The sequence below is a fragment of the Dermochelys coriacea genome, chromosome 3, assembly GCF_009764565.3.
Source record: "Dermochelys coriacea isolate rDerCor1 chromosome 3, rDerCor1.pri.v4, whole genome shotgun sequence".
In the NCBI taxonomy this organism is placed as follows: Eukaryota; Metazoa; Chordata; order Testudines; family Dermochelyidae; genus Dermochelys; species Dermochelys coriacea.
In genome coordinates, this window is record NC_050070.1 from 90,416,009 (window position 1) to 90,439,758 (window position 23,750).

The window sequence follows — 23,750 nt, forward strand, 5'->3', positions numbered from 1 at the left end:
TTATGCTGTCTGTATGTATCATTTTTGTATCTGAAGTTATGAATATTGGCTATGTATTTGTTTAATTCTAAGTAGCCTCAGTGAAGCATTTGGTCAGCTTCTTGATAAAGGACTATTCTCAGTAAGTGCCCAATCAAGAAACACTTCACTGACAATGGACTTTGGGAGACGCCAGTCCACATCTGAGCTTTCCTGGACTCATTCAAACTAACATGTAAACAATGGAATCGGACTGCAAAAAGCTGAATCATTCATAAACATGTGACTTGCCCAGGTGGCTGCAGATCATCGTGTTGCTGTGATTTTGCAGCAAGGAGAACAAAGGGATTTCCGCCCACAAGAGATAGAATACAAAAGGCCCTGGAAACGCCTCCATTTTGTCTTCAGCTGGCTCCACCCTGAAGAGATGCCTGAAAGAAACTGGAACAAAGGACAGTAACTACGGCGGTGTGAGTGATTGCTGGACCCAGAATAGACAGGAGTCTAGTCTGTGAAAGAAGCTTATTGGAACATCTCTGAGGGTGAGATTTACCTGCATTTAGTTTCCTACTGTATTAGGCTTACACTTGCATCTAAGGGCGAGTCCCTCTGTCATAAAATGCCAAGTACAGTTCTACTGTCCTTGATTCACAGGACCAGGATAACAACATTTTATTACTCCTGCCCCAATAACAAAAAGACTGGGGATCCCACAGCAGCCAAAGTGACCATTTGGGCAAGCAGTCCCATCATGCTAGGGAGGGTGGGTATGCCCATTCAAACGAGATCAGCCCCTGAAGTCCTTTTCCACAGCTCACAATCAGATGTCAGAGTAGAGCTCATTCTGATGCTGCTTACATCAAGGAAAAAAACCACACCCCCATAAAACTCCAATCAGGTTGCACACCAGCTGTAAAGAAAGTATTCTCCTGTTTCTAGGAGTGAGTATCAGTCTTGTTTATTCAAGTGGAAGGCAGGAGTGTGGGCTTGTGTCTTGGAGCAGCAGAAATAGAGCAGAGAAGGTAAATATTATTTTATTATATGTTACCAAAACATCTCCATCAGTAAATATGTGAATGAATTAAATATCTTATGAGCTTCAGCATTGAACTGTATGCAGTGGAAATATTTTCCATCACTGTTCTTTGGCAATAAGCTGAGTGGCATGGGAATCTGATCCTCAAATGCTGTTTTTGGTGTGGTTATCCAACGAAGAAGTCACAACACCAGTGTGTGTTAAAGAGTTGACTGGTGAAAGTAAATGTAATCTAAGCCATCGTTTGTTTAACAGTATCAGCATGATGATGGAGCTTTCAACTGGCAATGGATAGTTCCTGCTGTGTCAGCAGAGATGGATAGAAAAGTTAAGGGAGAAACAGGTTTGTATAGGAGTACAACTGTTGCACCTGGCTGGCCTGATGCCATTCTACACATCAGTGCTGGAATTTGAGATTTGTAGAAAGGTTATAACTCCTGTACTCCTGCAAATGAGTGACCACTCTAGACCCGCCTTTTTGCAGTGTCCATCAAGCTGAAAACTTCTGTAGAGCTTGTAGTGCAGCCTGAAGGGTAAAAGGAAGCTGAATTTTTCTAAAAATTGAAAAAAAGAATGCAAGTAATAAAATTAGCAGGGGGCTGATTGCATTCAGAAAGCAGGAAGAGGGTGAATCTTCAAGGTGACTGCAGCCCTGCTGGGTGAGAGCATATCATTATGTGTTGTTTTCTAATTTATTTATTAATTTATTTATTATTTATTTTAGTAGAATGAGATCTGTTTTATCTTAGGACCCATCTATTTTATCACATGGTGCTTTCCATAGACACATCTACCTGTAAAAAATATTATTCCTCAATATGATTTAAAAGCTCCATTACGAAACATGGAGATTAGCAGATTCACTGGGCAAAACCAAAAACGTAGTATTAAATTGAACATTTTATGGAGTCCTCAAGAGAAAGGATTCTCTGGGCACTGCGCATTGGTATGGTTCTGCCCCTTGCGTGCACTTAGGAAGCAAAATGATAAAGTCCCCAAGACTGGTTCTTGCACGAGTAGATGAAGCTGGTCTCTCCCCAGATCTTCTTACTGCTCAACTTTTGCTTTCTCAGCTTGACAGCTTTGGGCTGAGTTTAAACAGATACAGTAACAGCTTTGTTATCTGGAGTCTTGATGGAGTGGGGGGTAAAATAAAATTTTATTTTTCGAAATGACACAAAACTTTCATGTATGCTGAAATTAAAATAGGTTCTTTCTAGATTTTCTGATTGCAAACTCTGATTGCAAAATTCTGGATAAATTCATCGAAAATGACTTGATGAACCATGTCTGCTTCCATACACAATAGGGAAAGTGAATCAAGTCTGTCCTGACACATTGTTGTTCGCTGAGGGGTTTTTATTCTTTTCAGGTGAGAAAAAGAGCGTTCTGCAGAGCAGTTAGTAATCATCAATGTTAGAAAAATACGTAGTGCGATCTCTACATTTGGAAATACATATTCTATTCCGTCTTTCAGTACTGTGTCATGAAGATCAATGTGACTGAATTTCATTTTTCCTGTTTCATTAAACTTTGCACGCATATAACAGTGGAACTGCCGTACTTCTCCACAGAGATTCATGTTCAATTCAACAGAGTCAACTAGCTGTTGGGAACTTTGTGAATATTGTTCGTCAGATAAGTCCATATCGTTTAGAAAAGAAAATCTACTTGATACTTCTTTGTACACTTCACCTCTCCTCTTCATATGAGCTTCAAGTGTATGAATTATAGCATAGTAAGTAGATACATGAAATTTGTCTCTAGGATTCAATGCTGTTTCTGTTGCACGGCTATCATTTGCTTGTTTTTTCCTAATTCACTTGCGGGACTAGGCTTCTTTGTAGTTAGTATCAGGCAAGATATCTTTTGATATTTCTTCAAATCTTTCAAGATCATTCCTCAAAGTGGTCTGCTAATGATTGACAGAGGTCTGCACATGTTTTCAAATCCAATTCTTTTTCTTGGAGAGCTTGACTTGCGTGGTTAAAGTGTTATAAAATTTCATTCCACATGGTCAACATGAATACAAACTCTAGTTCTTGCATGTTGTTTGCAATGTTTTCTGCCTCTTGTATAGTTTCTCCCTTTTGTGATTGGTCTTCAGCTGTACTTTCTAATGCATCCACAATCTTTGAGTAGGACTCCAGAATGGCACTTGTTGCCACTGCATGTGCCTCCCAGCGAGTATTAGAAAGAGATTTCAACACACGATCATTGCCCAAATATGTTTTAAGAACTGCCCATCGATGTGTTGGGGCAGAGAATAATATATAAAGTAACTGGACTGTTGAGAAAAAACTTCCTGCCACCGGACAAGAATCAACAGCACTGCGACCAACAAGATTCAGAGCATGTGCAGCACCTGGTGCAGCACCATGAATATGGCATATTTGTTCTGTTCTAAAAGCTTCTTCTGCATTCCTTGATAACGCCCTGACATGTTGGCAGCGTTGTCATAAGATTGACCTCTGCACTTTGAGAAATCTATTTTGAAAACTTGGCACAGATAATGCAGTACTTGATTTGCCATTTCTTCACCAGTGTGGCTTTTCAAATTGAGGAATGTTATAAATCGTTCTACTGGTTTTCCTTCTGTGGGAGACACATATCTGTGTACAATACTCAATTGATCAATATGTGAAAGATCAGGTGTAGAGTCGACAGATAAACTGAAGTACCCAGCAGTACTTATTTCATCCACAATAGCTCAATGAACTTTGTCACTCATTAGACCAATGAGTTCATCACATATTGCCTTGGATAACTATGACGGGTTACCTTTGCCAGCATTCCCATATTTTGAGATAAAAATGGGTCAAACTGAGCCACAATCTCCAACTGTCCCAAGAAATTTCCATTCTGCAAGGACCAGATGTCTCATTTGATCCCCCGGAATGGCAGACCAAAGTTCAGCTAATATTTGAATAACAGCTATAACATGCTGCAAGACATGTTGCCAGTATTCATGCTCCCCTTTAATTTGTTCTTCCAATTTTTGTGTCAAACCAAAGTCCTGTTCGATTTAAACATGTCAACACTGAATCTCTGTGAGTTGTGCTATTTTCATTTAGTTCAATTAAAACAGTATTCTGTCAATCACTAAATCCATCTGCAGCAAACCGGTATGTTGAAGGTTTATTTGCAAAAAGTTTGAAAACAAAACAGTACATAGATCTGGTTGATGGTGAATACAGTAGCCATTCTCGAGTGTATTTCTCACCATTCGCTTTCATGCTGAAAAATATTTTTTGTGGACAATATCTTGTTTGTTTGCCATTGGTAAAAGTCCAACGTGATTTCTCAAATAGCACAGTGTGGTGTTGACAGTCCTTTGGTCCATGATCTACCCAGTAAACTACATCATTGGTATTGAAATCAACCCACATACCAGGATCTTTTCTCTTATTATTTACAGCATGAGTAGTTCAGTCTCTGACACATCCACACCTTCTAGAACAATGTCTGTTTTACCACCAGGAGTAGGATGATCAGTTACAGTCTTTGACACATCCACATGTTCTGGAATGGTGTTTGTTTCACCAGTAGAAGAAGGGTCAGTCTCTGAAACACCTACAGGTTTTGGAACGATGTCTGTGCTACTGAGAGAAGATGTTGCTTCTAATTGATTCCCTTTGTAAAATGATGTCAGCTTTGGAAGATTTTGGAAAATTTCACTGGTTTTTGTTTTTTTCTTCTGCTAGATTATGTTTCTGTGCTCCACTCAGTTGGTTACATTTCATCCTGCCCCTTATCTCAGTTATCTGAACTAAAAAAAAAAAAGAAATTACACAACATACACTATTTTTATGTATAGATATATATAGATATATATATAAGAAAGAAAAAATGAATCAAGTATGTATAACTCAGAAGAATATATCAATAATAAACCATAAATTTATTGCAATACATGACAGGATCTGATTTCCTTTGATTATTTCGATCTATGTTAGTAGGACGCCCCCCTGATTTAGGTGGGGATAAGTAATAAAAAGAGAACAGAAAAATGGGGGAAGAGTGTGCAGTGGAATGTAAGGAAGTCTAATAAAGTTCTGATTTTTCCCATGATGACTACTTCAATGCTTTTTTTGAAATATCAAATATCAATTTAAAAAAAAATCTCATTTTTTTTGGTGCCCCCCGCTTTGCTGGTGCCCTAAGCACCTGCTTAGTCTGCCTATTGGATAGTCCAGCCCTGGGCAGGGGGCAGCTTCCTCAGATCAGTAATTTATAAGGGCCTTGGGCTCCTGGCAGGGCCAGAGCCCATGGCCCTTTAAGTCGCTGCCAGAGCTGGCTGATAGAACCCTGGATAGCAGTGGCAGCCAAGAGCCTGGGGCCTTTAAATCACCACTGGAGCCTGCTGCCAGAGCCCTGGGTTAGTGGCGGGAATTAAGGGGTATGGGGATTTAAAGGCCACACCACTTCCGCCTGAGACCCCATCGCTTCTGGTTGAGGCCCCCTTGCCCCGATCAGGACCCCAGCCCTGCATACCAGAAAGTCCCTTAAGTTACTTTCACCCCTGAGTGCAGGTCACTTTTGGATTGGGCTGCATCAGCTTTGCCAAGAAGAAGAACCAGGTCACTCCATCCAACAGCAAATGTATAAAACAACCAGTGTTGTTCAAATTGTTGCTCCTCGAAGCTGAAACAGATGGATGAGAGAGATTTTAAGCAGGACTACTTGGTAACAACTAAGGGCATGACCGCACTACAAACTTACATTGATATACCACCACTGCAGTAATTGCTGCTGTCAAGGTTCCTTTCCCACTCTGAACTCTAGGGTACAGATGTGGGGACCTGCATGAAAGATCCCCTGAGCTTATTCTTACCAGCTTACGTTAAAAACTTCCTCAAGGTACAAACTTTACCTTGTCCTTGAACCCTATGCTGCCACCACCAAGCGTGTTAAACAAAGAACAGGGAAAGAGCCCGCTTGGAGACATCTTCCCCCCAAAAATATTCCCCAAGCCCTACACCCCCTTTCCTGCGGAAGGTTTGATAAAAATCCTTACCAATTTGCATAGGTGAACACAGACCCAAACCCTTAGATCTTAAGAACAATGAAAAAGCAATCAGGATCTTAAAGGAAGAATTTTAATTAAAGAAAAAGTAAAAGAATCACCTCTGTAAAATCAGGATGGTAAATACCTTACAGGCTAATCAGATTCAAAACATAGAGAATCCCTCTAGGCAAAACCTTAAGTTACAAAAAGACACAAAAACAGGAATTTACATTCCATTCAGCACAGCTTATTTACCAGCCATTTAAACAAAAGGAAATCTAGTGCATTTCTAGCTAGATTACTTACTAATTTAACAGAAGTTCTGAAGAGCATTCCTGACTTGGTCCGGGCAAAAGCATCACACAGACAGACAGACCCTTTGTTTCCCCTCCCACTGCAGCTTTGAAAGTATCTTGTCTCCTCATTGATCATTTTGGTCAGGTGTCAGCGAGGTTATCTTAGCTTCTTAACCCTTTACAGGTGAAAGGGTTTTGCCTCTGGCCAGGAGGGATTTTATAGTTCTGTATACAGAAAGGTGGTTACCCTTCCCTTTATATTTATGACAGCTGCATTTTTTTTAAGTTCGCACTACCCTCCTTCTCTCTGTGGGGCATGTCCTTACCAGGAGTGTTCGCACTAACTTAAGAGGGGCAGTGTGGAGGTCTGAGAGCACCGGGCTCTCAGCTCCAGAAGGAGCTCCCTGCTGGGAACCCGTCTGCCACCCCAGTTCCCGGATCCCCACTCCGAGGAGAGCTGCTTCCCGAGCTCCCAGCTCCCTGCTCTGAGCCTGGCTGCTGTCTAGACTCCTTGCTCCTCGCTGGCTGCCATCTGGGGAACAGAGAGCCAGGAGTCCAGGGAGCAGGGAACCGAGGGCCCAGACAGCAGCTGGGCTCCCAGTGGGGAGTCAGGAGCCTGGGTGGCAGCCTGGTTGAAAGCTGAGAGCCAGGAGCCCGGGCGGCCTGGCTCAGTGTGGGGAGCAGGGAACCTGGGCAACAGCCCAGCTCAGAACAGGGAGCCCAGACGACAGCTGCCGTGGGGTGACAGATTAAGCTGTGAGCTGGGCGTTGGATTTATAGCAAGGAGCCTACCAGCCTTTCTTGTCAAAGCTGTCAAATTGACAAGAATGACAGCCAACAGAGGATATAAGGAACACAGAGGATGTAAGCTACATAGACTCTGCATCGCCCTAACTACACCAACAGAAGCCCTACGCCTCTCATGGAGGTGGAGTTATGATGTCAGTGTAGTAGGGCACTTACGCTGGTAGGAGCAAGGCTGTCATCTGTACACTGACAGAATTAGTTTGACATACGCGCATAGGTGCCAACTCCATGGGTGCTCCAGGGCTGGAGCACCCATGGAAAAAAAAATAGCGGGTGCTCAGCATCCACCGGAGGCCCCCAATCAGCTCCTCCCATCCCCCCCAACCCTCCCACCTGCTGTGGATCAGCTGTTCAGTGGCGTGCAGCAGGCACTGGGGGAGGAGTAGATGTGGTACGGGGGTGGAGGAAGAGGCCAGGCAAGGGTTTGGGGGAACAGGTGGAGTGGGGGTCCCTGGGAACTCAGGATGTCAGGCCTCTGCATAAGCTGCCTTACGTGGAGCCTAACTCTGTCGTCTAGGCCAGGCATAAGTCATGTCACTGACCTTGCATGTGCAATTTCTCTTATTGAGCCTTGTATGTTGTCTAATCACACTAACAAGGGCTTTTTCCCCACATACCTACTAGTCTTTGTTAGTTGTACACCACAAAAAAAGACATCTCTTATTCGAAAGCCTTAAAAAGCGAAACCTGGGTATCAATTCACTTATTCTGATAAACTACATAGTGATTTCTTAAAACCAGTTCCAACTCAAATACTGGAACAGACATATGAGGTGAAATCCTCTAGAAGATCATTTTACTCCAATTTCATTGTCTCTCTACTCTCTGTAGGAAGGACGTAGCCAATGTGCTCCACTGGCACGTATGTGGCATGGTGTCACTGATGGACAGGTTGGAGACCTTATAAAATATTGTGGCCAAAAATAAAATTATCAGAGAAAACTCTTGATTCCTCTCCCTCCCTCCAATTTTGCTGAACTTTTGTTACTAGACAAGAGAGACTGGGAGAAACATATTAAACAGGGAAATATGAGAGAGAGAATCAGAAATAAAGTAGCTCATATGTTATGGTAATACCTGACAGGAGTTGGGTAAATCCCACAATTGGTATACAGTACTTTAAAATACAATAATCTAACAATTAGTCTCTATAATGACCCAAAGAATAGTCCTGTTCTTCTCATGTTCTACCAATATCACAGGAGTGTAGTGAATGTTTTTAGCACTGTAGCGGTTAACTTTATGTGCTGCACTCAGCAAAGCTAGGGCTAACATTTCCTCCAGGGAATTTTCCTCCAGGGCAGATTGGAGAGGCCCTGGAGGTTTTTCGCCTTCCTCTGTAGCATGGGGCACGGGTCACTTGAGGGAGGCTTCTCTGCTTCTTGAAGTCTTTAAACCACGATTTGAGGACTTCAATAGCTCAGACATAGGTGAGGTTTTTCGTAGGAGTGGGTGGGTGAGATTCTGTGGCCTGCGCTGTGCAGGAGGTCAGACTAGATGATCAGAATGGTCCCTTCTGACCTTAGTATCTATGAATCTATGAATCTAAATAATAAGATGGTGTGAACAAAATTCCAGACGCAAAATTTACTGGAATGCAGGCTCGTTCCTCTGGTTGTGCACAAGGACTAAGTCGTCGCTCATAGAAAGCACTGGACTTCGTGGTGAGCTCCTTGAGTAGCTCTGACTTTAAGTGCCCATTGACATGGATTCCGTGATGTTAGATAATTCATGAAAGCAATATTGGTGCCTAACAATACCAGACACTTTGTATGAGTAAAGAACCTAAAGACAACGTATTACAAAGCACTTTTACCTGCCAAAGATATTCTGTTCTCATGCCAGTCCCTAAAAGTGCCATTTCTATGCTGTCATTCAGTTTGCTTTATTTTAATATACATTTTGCTATCAAAAAGGGATCTGTTTTGTTTATGTTGTACTGAAAGTTTTGTCCTGAAGGATAGATAACATCAAAATAAAAAGGACATAAAATTATATTTTCTAACCTGCAGGTTCTTGACATGTGAGTGAAACTGAATTAACAATGGAGCCATCAGAAGAATTTTTGTTCAAACATAAAGGAATTTATTTCCAACCAAACCTTGTTACACCTGAATACATAAATTCACTGGAGGATTTTGAAATCAGAGACAGTGATGTATTTGTAGTTACTTATCCAAAATCAGGTAAGACTGATTGCTTGATTCCCTTTAGGAAAATCATGTCTGATTTTTGTCTGAAACCTTTATTGACCTTCCCTCCCCCCCCGTTTCCGCCAAGTTTATTGACCACCATTATGACCTATTTTTGGTGGTAGCAGTTTAAAATCTATTAACTGCCAATATTTTATTGGAGACATTATCTCAGTTTCATCCCTATGTTTAAGCAATGGCAGAAGGTTAAAGCTTTAGAGGTAATCTGCAAAGTATATTTGAACTGGGCAAATATTGCCCAAAGCTATGCACAAATATGTATTATAATAAATTGCATCTATTTCTTTCTGTAGTAGACCACTATTTTTATGCACCTTTGTGTAAACATTTATGTCAGCAATATTTTGGAAACAATAAGTTAATGTTTCAGAGTAGCACCCGTGTTAGTTTGTATTCGCAAAAAGAAAAGGAGTATTTGTGGCACCTTAGAGACTAACAAATTTATTAGAGCATAAGCTTTCGTGAGCTAATGCATCCGATGAAGTGAGCTGTAGCTCACAAAAGCTTATGCTCTAATAAATTTGTTAGTCTCTAAGGTGCCACAAGTACTCCTTTTCTTTTTGTGAATAAGATCATGGAAAGGGAAGGTGGTGTGAGTGCTCAGACTAATGAATTAAGACACAAATACAAAACCTCAGACTCCACCAAGACAGCCATCTCTACTGGAAAAAAATAAAGCACAATCTTCTAAACACCCGCCCTCCCCAGATTGATCCCAGGCCTGCCACAGAATATTCAAGCTGAACTACCAACTACATAGTACATAGTACTCAGGTGATCAGCATTTTTGTTCTCAGACTTCACAGTGATATATTTTCTTAAAACAAGAATAGCACCTCTTCCAACCAATGAGGATTGAGAATTACTTGCAGTTGAAGAGTTATAATATAGCAGAACCAACTCCTCTGTGAGGAGCTCAGAGAGAAAGACTCTTTACCTCAATGGATACTAAACATTGTAACACAGCTTTTGGCATGCCCAATTCTGCTACTAAAGTACCCTTGGCACTTCTTAGTAGAGAATTCCTGGTATCGCTGGGAGGTCATGTAACATGCACAGAAAGGACAGACCAGTGTGAGCCTTCTGCATGAGCCCTGAAGTAGCACCAGTGCTCTTCCACTTTGGGAGGTGGAACAGGGGTAATTAAAAACTCTCAGAACTACGGTATACAGTCTGCTTTGGATAGGGCCAGTGAATCCACTGGTTATTACTGTAATGTACAGTCATCCTGCAGCACTGAGGCTACATCAGAGGGAGAAAAACTGTATGTAGCAATCACCGTTTCCATGGGGAACCTGAATACCCTAGGTAAAAATATTTGAAGATTTAGTTATTGACCAGCACATAGATAGATACAGGATTTTTATACTAAAATATACAAAAATATAATGCTGTTTGGATTCCCATCCCTGCTGCATTAATAGATTCCCTTTAAGATAAATTTTTGTACTTTATTTATAAAGCAAAATGAGACACAGTTTTGATGAGATTGTGATTATGGCAGATTATTACATGACATTACAAATAAAATTAGCATCAAAGCTGTTTTAAATAAGGCTATTTTCTTTCCCAGGAACTGTGTGGATGCAGAATATTTTGAGCTTGATTTATCATGAAGGCCATCGAGATGGAACAGAAAATATGGAAACAAAACACAGAGTCCCATGGCTGGAGTATAATGTAACTAATATACATTATGACCATCATCCATCACCTCGTCTCTTTGCTACTCACCTGCCTTACTATTTAGTTCCAAGAGATCTGAGGAATAGGAGAGCAAAAGTAGGTGATAGTATTTTTACAATTTAATTAACCTTATCGAGGAAAACTTGTAGCTTTCACCAATAAATCAGTCTAAATCCTCTGGGCCAGACTGTCTGTCCTCCCTGCAACCACCCTTCCAAAAGGAAATCTCCCCTGCATGGGGCTGGGGCTCACTTCCTCCCAAGCCCCATTCCATGTCCTTAGACTCAGCCGAAGGGGGGAAAACAAGTTCAATCAGGACTTCAGGACTTCAGTGTCCAGTTTCCGTGGAGATCCCATTTTTCATGGGACTGCTGTGCTTGACCTCTGGGCCAAGAAACGGAGCTGCTTCTTCCTCATCATGATAGCTCACCCTAAAAGGGGCATTATTGATGGGTTAGGATCATTACAGTCTGCATGTTATATTGTAAATTACAGTGGTTTTGTTGTTGTGTTGTATGTAGCTATGTAATTGTAAACTCTTATGTTATCCATGTTTTATGTCTGCTGCATCTTTAAACATCAGGAAACTTCTTGCTAATGATAGGGGGGTGGACTATGCCAGATGCAGCTCAAGAGGAAGGATCTCCCAGGGCCAGGGGTTCAACTAAGCTCTCTCATGGAGATGGTTGCCCTGCCCTGCCCTGCCCTGCTGTGTTGCTTTCCTTAATCTAAAGAGAGAGTCATTCACACTGAAGGTATGCAGTGCTGGCCTGCTGTAATTGTAGAGAAAGTGTGAGAATTGCCTAGTGGGAGCGATGCCAATCTCTTACATTGCTACCTGGATCTCCCATGAAAGGTGGCATGTGCTGTGCACCCACTTCCCCATGAGACTCCCTTCATAGTCACCCATGCAGCTTCCTTATCTCTGTTGCAGTAACACCTATAATAAGATGAGCAGAGCTTGCACCGCATGAGCTCCATCAGTGCAACCTCTCAATTGGTAGGAAACTTCCTCCTGATTGGCTTTATAGCTCAGCCCCATTTTCCTATGCAGAAAGACTCCTAAAGTTACAGGGATGCTAAAAGTAAATGGAACAACATCTCCTAAGCTACACATAGCACAATTTTAACTACAGACATTGGGAAATCTTGTATTGCTTATGTATATTTTACAGGGCTCTTGAAGGTTTTCACAATTTTAAGACCATGTTGATGGCGCAGGGTGTTTTTCTCTTCATGGCTTCTGGCTGGCTGTTCTTACTGTGCACCACCATATGGCTCAGCTGTCTGTGTGGTTTTCCAGAAATTCTCAGCTCCAAATTGTTGGAGAAATTGGTTGAGGTGTACAGCAATGCATTTTAGCATTACTTTTTAAACATTGTATCCATTACAATTCTCTAAAAAATAACTCCTGCTGCAATTTTTTTGAAAGAGCAGTAAATTCATGCTTACTATGATTCAAGTCTAAGGATAAATGTTTTTCACTGAAATACTTTACCAATATACCAAACACAATAAACACAAATAAATATCTGTTTCTCACTTAAGAGTGTTTGTATTAAAAAGGAACTCAAAATCAAATGACTTTATTCAAGTTTACATTCTTTTCAGATAGTACACTGCAACTGCACTCCCTGTTAATTTTTGTGCTGCTTATTGTCACATTTCCCATGATTTTTAAATGGTTTTGCTCCTCTCTTGCTGTGTGAAAGACTCATATAAATAACTGGAAATAACTTGAAGACCTGATTCTGAGTACACTTACTCATGTGCTTAACTTTACAACAGTGAGTAATCCCCTTGAGGTCAATGGTATTATCATATGTAGACAGTTTTGCATTTGTATGACGGTCTTTAGAATTAAGGAAGCGCAATAACGCCACTGAATGTACAGGAAATGCTGGCAAAGACGCACAAAAAATCCCATTCATTTAAATCAGGATAAACTATTTACTAAAGTACTTATTTAACCCTTTTCAGAGATAATGATTTTTAATGTTACTTGCAGCAATAGCAAGTATTTTATAAAACCATAGATTTGTAGGTTAATTGTGTCCCATTAATATACCTGAGACTGTCACTCTTTTTACCTTGCAGGTTATTTATGTAGCCAGAAACCCAAAGGATGTTGTGGTTTCCTATTTTCATTTTTCCAGCCTTTCAGTCCTACTTGAGACAATACCAGATTTTAATATTTTTCTGGAGAGGTTTTTAGCTGGGAAAGGTAAGGTTTCATTTACTGCTAAAAGGCCAAACCCTGCTCACTGACCACAGCCTGAGTAACCTATCTGGGTGGTTTCAAAGTCGCAGCCATGTTAGTCTATATCTGCAAAAAGAAAAGGAGTACTTGTGGCACCTTAGAGACTAACAAATTTATTTGAGCATAAGCTTTCATGAGCTACAGCTCACTTATGCTCAAAAACATTTGTTAGTCTCTAAGGTGCCACAAGTACTCCTTTTCTTCTATCTGAATGGGTAAATTACTTAGACGGTGGAGCTGGTCAAAATCCTGGCCCCAACCTCACAACCTGGGGTCTAAGGTTGCAATAAATGCAGTATCATTCACAGCTCACAATAGAGATTTTGTGCAAAGGTAGTCCAGGGGGGCTGCATAGGCACATGCATTTAACCGATAAAGTGTTGCAGTAGCCTCGTGTATCTCAACTGGATGTTCACTCTGAAACCTATGAAGATTTCAACACATTTCAACTCCACTTAGGTGCTCAAATAACACAGGGGAGGAGATGAGGATGAGCACTATACAGAGAACACAGAGAAGTAGTTTTCTACAATTAATTTTCTGGTTTAGTAGTTTTCCACAATCATTATGCCTATCCTGCAATCCCAAACCACTATTTCTACCTTCCAAAGAGCCAAAATACTCAGCTTTAACCTATCTAGATCCTGAGTTCTCTCTTAATATCTCTGACAATGCAAAATTCTCACTAAGGCAGCTTATGGCACACTGAAAATTTCAGTACATAGTAAAATATATTCTACACGTTCTTCTATGATTGGAATTAGTGTGACTATCTGATCTGCACAGGATCTTTTGGGCCTGAATCCAGCCTCTTCTGCCCTAAGCTTTGAATCCACTGCCTCTTTTGTCCCATGTAGAACCACACTACAGATGATTTACCCTACAACAGAGAGTAGTGTGACTCCTCTCCAGTTATTGCCATCAGTGAGATCACCCTTTTTAGGTACTCTGCCAATGATTCCATGTTTTCACTTGTCAGGAGGGGTCTCTTCTCCCCAGAACTTGGAAGAGTTCTGTCAGCTTTATTAGGGTAGTGGGATCCAGTTCTTTTCACTTTTCTGCTGTGATTTGATCATCTCCTGCCATTTTGTTGTTTTTCATCTTCTTAATTGCGGCCTGTATTGCTGACATCTCTGTTGCTTCAATGTTAATGCCAAGTAGTTTAGGTTCACATGTTTCATCAATATCTGGGGCTGAGTCTGTTGAAGACTTGTCTGACATGCTCTGCCCATGTGTCGTTCTGTTACACCTCAGATGTAAGCCTTTTTTCATCTTGGCTTTTTATTGGCCCATTTCCTGTTTTGAAATGTCCACACTTCTCACTGCTTTGTCTGCTTTCTTGTACTTTCCCTTTGCTTCTTCTAATATTTCATTTGTCTTAGCATTCAGGAGTTTTCCTTTCAGTGCTTTTCTTTCCTAGTTGAGATGCGAGGTCTCTTGGCTTATTCAGTCCTTGCTTTGTGTGTGTGCTGATACTAGGCGGTGACTGCTGCTGCTTGAATCACATTGTCTCAGAGCACTGGGCATTTTTCTTCAGGTCCAATCTCTATCTCACCTTCCTCTGCCTCTGTCAGCACCCCAAATCTGTTCCATAGTTCATGCTGGAATTTCTCAGAGCACACTTTTGTTTTCAATTTTATATTATTGATTTCTTTGCCGCTTTCTGTTTAACGTTGGCCTTTCTCAGTTTTAATTTCAGTTAGGCAATGCAAACTGTCATTTTGGTTGCTCCTGTCATCTATGGCAAAATCTGCCCATGCATCTTGGACAGATGACCTGAATCTCCAACTCATGCAGATGCAATTGATTTCTTTTTTTGTTTTGCCATCTGTCAAATTCCATGGTTCCTTGTGTATGTCTCTAGAAGGGAACAGGGTGCTTGCAAGAACTAAGTCAGACATGAAGCACAATTCAGTGAATTCCTGGTATCCTTCATCATTGATATCATTGACTATCAAAAGGTATTTGACAGCTGGCATGGGTGTGCATTGTGGAATATTCTTCAGTCCTGCGAAATTCCAGCTAAACCCATCAACACCATACCGGCCTTATACAGAGATGCAAGGTTGCTCTATCAGAGTGAACAACCTGACAAGAGAGTGGTTCATTGTGGACACTTATGTGAAACAGGGCCACATTTTATTTTTGCTCTTGTTTGGCATTGCCATAGATAGGATAATGAAGAAGTGTATTAGTAACACAAAAACTGGTCCCCAGATGGCAAAAGCCTAGAAGACCTAGACTGAGACAATACCCTGGAAAAGCTATAAACAAAGAAAGACAACCTGGTGAAACCTGCAGGTCAAACAGGGCTCAGAATCAGTTACAGACATCCCCAATACTCAGATGTCAAGCGGTAATTTCATATTAGAAGGCAAAAACATCAAGAAAGTGGAACAATCCATCAACCTGGGCAGTACCATTCTAGTCAACAGGCACATCAAGAATAATGTGACATCAAAGTTAAGAAAATATCCACCTCATTCACTAAACTCCACAACACATGGACATCAAAGATATACGGCAACAATGCAAAACTGAGAATTTTCAAGTCACTAACCTCTTTGTGCTAACGTATGACATTGATAAGTAAAGATCTATTAGAATATTAAACAGAAAATCAGATGCCTTTGAAAATAAGTGCCTACAAAGATTCTGGATGTTGGATGGAGAGCCGTCATCACCAATAAATATATCCAAGAAATCACCGTCCAGCAGCTTATTTTCACTAGAATTAGAAGGAAGGACTGGACTATATGGAGCATGCACTTCAGATGCCAACACACAGAGTCCCACATGAAGCCGTCAAGAGGAAACGAGGGTGGGAAATGAGGGTGCCCAAGAGACCTTAAAAAGAACCCTTCACAGGGAGATCAGAATAATTGATCATAACACCATCGAATGGATGGAAGTAGTATCAAATGACAGAGAGGAATGGAAGAGATTAGTTTCACCCTGGGCATCAACATTGACGTGATTATTTTGCCCCTGTATTTGGTACTGGTGTGACCACTGCTGGAATACCGTGTCCAGTTCTGGTGCCCACAATTGAAGAAGGATGCAGATAAATTGGAGAGGGCTCAGAGAAGAGCCATGAGAATGATTAAGGGATTAGAAAATGTGCCTTATAGCAAGAGATTCAAAGACCTCAATCTGTTTTTTTTAACAAAGAGAAGTTTAAGGGATGACTTGATTAGAGTCTGTAAGTACCTACATGGAGAACAATCTAGCAGAGAAAGGTATAATACAATTCAATGGCTTGCCGTTGAAGCTAGACAAATTTAGACTGGAAATAAGGCATAAATGTTTAACTGTGAGAGTAATTAACCACTGTAACAATTTAACAAGGGTCATGGTAGATTCTCGATCAATGACAATTTTTAAATCAAGATTGGATGTTATTCTAAAGATATGTTTAGGAGTTATTGGGGGAAGTTTAATGGCCCGCGTTATACAGGAAGTCAGATTAGTTGACCACAATGGTCCCTTCTGACCAGAGAATCTATTAATCTAAGAATCTATCAATTTAATTGTAGGTTTGTGATTACTAATCCATCAAAAGCAATGGAAACTATTATCTATGGGTAAATAATCCAGGACAAAAAAGTGCAAATATGTAGTGCTGGGTGCATGTACCATTCATTGGTGCCAGTGGATTCTAGAGGAAACAGTGCAATGTGTTTTCGTTATCATGTAATGGTCTGTCTGTTTGTGGAAAAAACAAAACTCAGATCCCTAGATGAGAAACTGGACTTGGTCCTCTTTTATCTCATGTTTAAGGTGAAAAATAATCCAGAATAAGGCTGTCAATAAAAACAGGAACTGGAATAACATCTCTGTGAGCCCAAATATCCCCCCAACAGTAGAGGGAAGAGAAGCTGAAAAAAGGAAGTCTGCTCTATCGATTCTGCAGCCATGCTTGTGAGAGTATTAGGATGCAAAAATGTCAATAATTGAACAGTTTTTCTGTTTGAGATCATTAACGTTTATTTCTATAATTTTTCTCCTTCATAAGTATTGGCTGGCTCCTGGTTCGATCAGATCAGAGACTGGTACACCCACAGGGATGACTTCAATATTCTCTTCCTCACCTATGAAGAGATGAAGAAGGTGAGACCAGTCAATCCCGTTATATCTGAAAGGTTTCAGAGTGCTAGCCGTGTTAGTCTGTATCAGCAAAAAGAACGAGGAGTAGTTGTGGCACCTTAGAGACTAACAAATGTATTTGGGCATAAGCTTTCATGGGCTAAAACCCACTTCATCAGATGCATGCAATGGAAAATACAGAAGGAAGATATATAGAGAGAGAGAACATGAAAAAATGGGGTAGGGTATCTTCCTACTGTATTTTCCATTGAATGCATCTGATGAAGAGCGTTTTAGCCCATGAAAGCTTATGCCCAAATACATTTGTTAGTCTCTAAGGTGCCACAAGTACTCCTCGTTCTTTTTATATCTGAAAGAAACAGAAAATAAAATGCCTCCATTTTTCAGTGAGATTTTACCACCTTTCCTCTTATGGAGCTGTACTTTATTCTGTGGAGAGTCTCATTGATTTCACAGAGTAAGGTACATTGGTCTCATTGATTTCAATGTGAGTACTTAAAAAAGTACTTCTCAGTGTGAGTAAGGGTGGAAGAATCAGAACCATAGGGTGAGATGGTCAGAAGAACCAAAGTAAGTTAGCCACTTAACTCCCCTTGACATTCAATAGCACATAGGAGCCTAATTCACTTCGTCAGAAGAGGTATCATTTGCTTCCAAATGAAGAATATCTGCTGGATCTGAGTACACTTAGAAAAGATAATAATCTTGCTTTACTTTATTTCTTTTCCTGCATAGCAGGATGGCAGCTACACAACCCATCCCATGAGGCATCCTAAAGGGAAAGGAGAGGTTTTGTTACATTTTTAGAACATCTCAAACTGCTTTTAGAACAAAAGATGTTTTGTCAAAATGGCCTTTTTTTGCAAAACTGAAGATCTTCTTGTAATTTTTTGTGAAAAATGATATTTTATTGCAATATCTATTCAAAACTAGGTTTTTAGTAAATAAAATATTTTAAGAATTAGTTTGATGTTTTCAATTAAAATATCTATGTGAAATCTTTGAAAAGTACACAACTCTTCAAAATTTCAATTTTTTTTAGAAACTAGTTTTTCACTTTTCTAACAGCTCAGCTAGCTTTTGACTCCTTAACAACTTCACCTAGCTTAACAGAAGTCAGGTTTAAACTACTTTGAGTGTCCATACATGGGTTTGTTTTGGTTGAATTAAATCCATTTTAAACTGATTTTAATCACTCTTTCTAAACAAGGTCTGGAGTATCTGAGTGCACCTCTTAGCTAAATAGGTAGAGATGCAGCAGCATCCCCTCGGCTGACTTCAGCAGGAAGCATGTTGATAGTACCAGCAAGCTTGATTAACAAAGCGAGGAAAGACCCTTCCCATTAAGAGGTCCAACTTCTGATATATATATTCATAGATTCCAAGGCCAGAAGGGACCATTGTGATAATCTTATCTGATCTCCGTATAACATAGACCGCAGAACTTCCCCCAAAATAATTTCTAGAGCAGATCTTTTAGATAAATATCCAATCTTGATTTAAAAGTTGTCAGTGATGGAGAATCCACCATGACCACCCTGATATATAGTTTCAATGGTTAATTACCCTCACTCTTAAAAATGTACATCTTATTTCCAGTCTGAATTTGTTTAGCTTCAACTTCCAGTCTTTGGATGTGTTATATTTTTCTTTGCTAGACTGAAGAGCCCATTAATAAAGATTTGTTCCCCATGTAGGTAATTATAGACTGTAATCAAGTCACATCTTAACCTTCTCTTTGTTAAATTAAATAAGTACATAAGAACGACCATACTGGGTCAGACCACAGGTCCATCTAGCCCAGCGTCCTGTCTTCTGACAGTGCCCAATGCCAGGTGCCACAGAGGGAACGTACAGAACAGATAATCATCCAGTGATCCATTCCCTGTCACTCATTCCCAGCTTCTGGCAAACAGAGGCTAGGGACACCGTCCCTGCCCATCCTGGCTAGTAGCCCTTGATACACTGAGCTCTTTGAGTCTGTCACTGGAAGGCATGTTTTCTAAAGCTTTAATCATTCTTGTGACTACTCACTGAACCCTCTCTGGTTTATCAACAGCTCACAGAAATGAGCCTTTTGTCTCTTCATTAGGCCATGAGGATGGGTTGGCTAATGATGAAGGAATTTGCAGTGGCTTAACTTGCTTCTCACCTGTCAGTTTTTAAGGCTGCTGTAGCCTCTTCGAGGGAATTAAAATCTTGCTTATAAAGTAGTGTAGTAAGACTGAAGATCCCAAAGAAGAAGCCAACTTTATTCTTTAGTGCTATATCCCTATGCTCAGTTTTCCTTTATTTAAGTATCCCATTACCCTTTACTCTATCGTTTTATGTAGTTAGTTCTTTTATTTTCCTTATTTGGGAAATAGTTACTTCGAAATAATGTTCATTTCAGGATCTCAGAGGAGCTGTGCTGAAAATATGCAAGTTCTTAGGAAAGCAGCTAAATGAAAAAGAGCTGGACGCTGTTGTGGAAAATGCTACATTTGATAAAATGAAAACTGATCCCAGGGCAAACTATGAGTTCATGCTAGGCAATCTCCTGGAACGAGGCAAAGGACACTTTCTTCGCAAAGGTAAAGCAGAAGCAGCCAAATCTAATAAATATTTAGTCCTGCAGATCCTGGCATAGGATGTGTTGAATCTCGCTGCCTAGGACTTCCAATCACAACTTTATGTCCCCAGGAAACAATTGGCTTTGGGGCACTAAGACTGCTGAGTGAGGGTGTATCGCTGTGTGACAATGCATCAGGCACCATTTCTCACAGATTAAGAGAGCTGCACTACTTTGCTCAATGTAATGTCTTAAATGTTTGCTGAGCAAAGTAGTGCAGCTGTCTTTTGATCTGTGAGAAAAAGGTGTCCATATATTTTATAAATGAAAATGTTCAATAAGCTCTTTTGGAGGGTAACATTCATTTTGTGCCACTTGTAAAAGGGAAGGGTCGTCTTTGAGAAATTAAAACGTGAATATTAGAGAAAACTGAAAGCATTTCTGTCTAGCTCTTCTGGGAAACTTCACACATGGTGAGTATCGGACCTGATTTTGTCTCTACAGCTTCCAGGGGTTATTTAGAGTATGAAATTAGCCAAAGAAATAAAATCTATGGGACAATTCTTGTGGCTGAGAGGAGAGGGGTATTTTTCATGTTGTAGCCCTTATATAGGAGAGTCGTGAATAGATGTCTGGGGGTTGTGGTCTTCTTATACTGCTGAATAGGAGGGGGACCCAGCTAGATGGTAGTGGGCACTGTGGTATGGAAAAGGTAGAGAACCACTGCAAACTCTTAAGTACAAGCATTGCCGGAAAAGGATATTCAAAGAAGCTCATATTTCTCTTAACTACTTCCTTTTCTTCTAAAATTTGCAGTGAAATAAATCAGTACAGGAGATGATAAATGAGATGTATAAAACCACTGGTTCCTAAAACAAAATTAGTGACATTGTCTAGAAATATTGGGTCAAATTAGTTGCACTGCAGTCAAAGTTATTTGACCCACACCTTCAGGACTGGAAATGTACCGCCAAAGCCCTAGAGAGCTACGTTCTGGGGATATAAGAGAGGAAGGAACTGAGGAGACAGGGAACTGCACCCAACTAGCAGCATTCACAGCCCCTACCCGTGCAAGCGATATTCAAATTATAATAAAATGTCCAAGTGGCAGCAGAGCATCTAACCACCAATTCCTCTTCTGTGTCTCCTGCCCCAGGGATCGTTGGAGACTGGAAGAACACAATGACTGTGGCACAGAGTGAAAGGTTTGACAAGGTTTTTAAGGAGAAAATGAAAGACCTGTCTTCCACGTTCACCTGGGATATTAATGACGACATATAGGCTCGTTTCCGGTTGGAAAGAGGTGAAAGTGCGCTAAAGAGAATGAAAATACATTTGTTTCCAGTATTCATAAAAATCCATCATTCTGTGCACATTAAAGATTTTAAACCTGCACATTTTTTTCCTTCTTACATGTATTTTCACATCACCATAGTACCCCAGTTCTAAGATAGGAAAAGGTGTTACGTACTGTCATGTTCTGGGGTGCAATCTAGGCCAGTCAGGGTTTGTGTCCTCACATGACCTATAAACCTGGGTGCCTTAACTGCCCTGAGGCTGTGGCTGACAGCCTGGACATCAACAGCCAGCAGACAAAATACAGTATCCCGAGTGTCTGCTCTGCAGCCCTGGATCAGCGCTCTGATCCCAGCTGCCTGCCTACAACACAACAGCCCCACTCTAGTCTCAGTCACCCAATTAGCTCATGCAGCTGTGACCCAAACACACTCCCAGTCCTGAATTTTCCCCAAACTGCATGCTTTCCAATATCTAGCCCTTTCCTGGACCATTCAGAGAGATATTAAGATTCATTTGTTCCTTTAAAGATACACTACCCAGCAGCCTACCACATTAACTGGAGTTGATATTCACTTTAAATCAAACACAGGCATGGGTTGGTTTGGATTAAAAGTAAAGCAAGTTTATTAACCAAAGGAGTTTGGATTTTAAGTGAGTTCAAGTGCAAAGGATAGAGTTAGAAATGATAATAAGCAAAATGCTTTCTAGAGACTAAGAGTTAATAAAACAAGCTACAGCCTCTCTTTAGGATCAGATTCTTACAACACTACCTTCCAGCAAGATGGCTGACCACCCTTCAGGTCAGGATCTCCCATAAAGTCCAGTGTGCTTGGTTCCTTTCCCTTCTTACATGAAACATAACTTGGGGGTACTTTGCTCCTTTCTTTTATAGTTCAGTGTACCTTTAATATGAATTCTTGTGAAGGTTACCCCTCAATATAAGTCATAAAGTTTATTCAAACTATGAGGAACATAACATGGAGTCTCCTGGTGAAGGAAATTCCATGCTGATTTCTTTCCCTGCTGGTATTTGCAAAATGCAAATTGATCTATTTCCTGCAATCTCTTCCTGCTGTAATGCTGTGTGGTTATCTTCTCCCCTTGTTGGCTTGATGGTCCTGTTTACCTTCTATGTAAATTGCATTCCCATTGCCTCTTAATGTACCTTCTGGGTGACAGAACCACATTCCTTTGTCTCAGGTGGGGTAGCTTCAGCCCTGCACTGTCTGGCAGACACATTTTGATAACATAATTTCCAATATGTTTGTTATTTTGAATTTGTCCCCCGTATCCATATCACACAATAAAATCATTGATCAGTATATATGATGGGGTGCACCAACCCTGAAATGGCCCACCAAGGGTTAACCATTCACTTTGGGCCTGGGAGGTCACGCCCTCTCACCCGTGCTGGGCATTCTCCAGGTGGAAGCAATATGTAAAGGGTTGCAGCTCAGTTCAGTCAGGGCTGGTTGATGGAGGAGAGTGGATGCATGTTACAGGCTCCTGTCAGGAATCCAATTGAGCCCCAGACTATGGAGGCTGGGCACCCACAGAGGATGAGGGAGATGGAAAGCCACTTGCTCTGGAGGAGCTGCAGGATCCAGAATCAATGGTAGATAGGAAGCAGCCCAGAGATCACGTCTATTGATCAAGGAACCTGAACTCTAAACCAGCACTACTGGTTCCCTAGGGCCCTGGATCAGGACCTGGTGGAGTAGGGCAGGCCGAGATCTCCCCACCACTCCCTGTGCCTAACACTAGGCCTCTCTGCCCTGAATATAAGTGCAGCTGCATAGACTCTGGCCACTAGGCTTCACTGCCCTGAACACAAGAGCAGCTCCATAGACTCTGGCTGCTAGGTTTTGCTACCCTGAAGGCGAGGAGCTACATTGACTAAAAGGGGGTGTTTTTCCCTTTCTTTTACTCCTGATGGCCTGATACCCCACGACAGTGTGTTATTAGCTTTTCATTGCTCTTACATGACACCTTCTAGCCACAGGTTATGACATTAGTGAGTTGGAGTACATTCAGCTGGTCAGGCCAGTTGAAATTCATTACCACGTACCAATGTGCCCTTTGCTGTCTTGCACTGGGATGCTGTTAGGATCACACATGCAAAACACTTAACTACACACAATGCCCTCCCCTGCATTCCCGCCATCTCTACCCCTGATATGTAGAATAAGTGTTAACAAAACCCTGCTGGAATCGTAGTATCTCAGTGAAGTAGGATGTATTTTGGTAGGATTTATTTTAAGAGCTAAACAAAGTTATGAGACTTCTATAGACACATACTGCTTTTTTTTAATTGCAGTTGTATGTCTAATTCACCATGCATGGAAATTGAAACATACCCATTACTGTCATTTCAGCAGCTGGTGAAAGCCTTTGTTGGTATGACTTGCATATTACAGATTTCAGCAGCCTTATCGGAGAATGCTGCACTTGTTTTTAAATACATTGGTCTAAACTGTGAATTCTTGAAGTACCGTCATGGAAAATCAT

At 40.9% G+C, this 23,750-nt stretch overlaps 1 protein-coding gene across 1 annotated transcript; it reads left to right on the top strand.

Moving 5' to 3' along the window:
- The first annotated feature begins 869 nt into the window (after positions 1-869).
- LOC119853755 (amine sulfotransferase-like) lies at positions 870-21,338 on the top strand. Its single transcript, XM_038397198.2, has 7 exons — positions 870-1,001; positions 9,139-9,312; positions 10,913-11,121; positions 13,123-13,249; positions 17,301-17,395; positions 19,785-19,965; positions 21,100-21,338. Exons 2-7 carry the CDS (start codon positions 9,171-9,173, stop codon positions 21,222-21,224), a joined length of 879 nt encoding a protein of 292 aa, XP_038253126.1. The 5' UTR covers positions 870-1,001; positions 9,139-9,170; the 3' UTR covers positions 21,225-21,338.
- Positions 21,339-23,750: the final 2,412 nt, after the last annotated feature.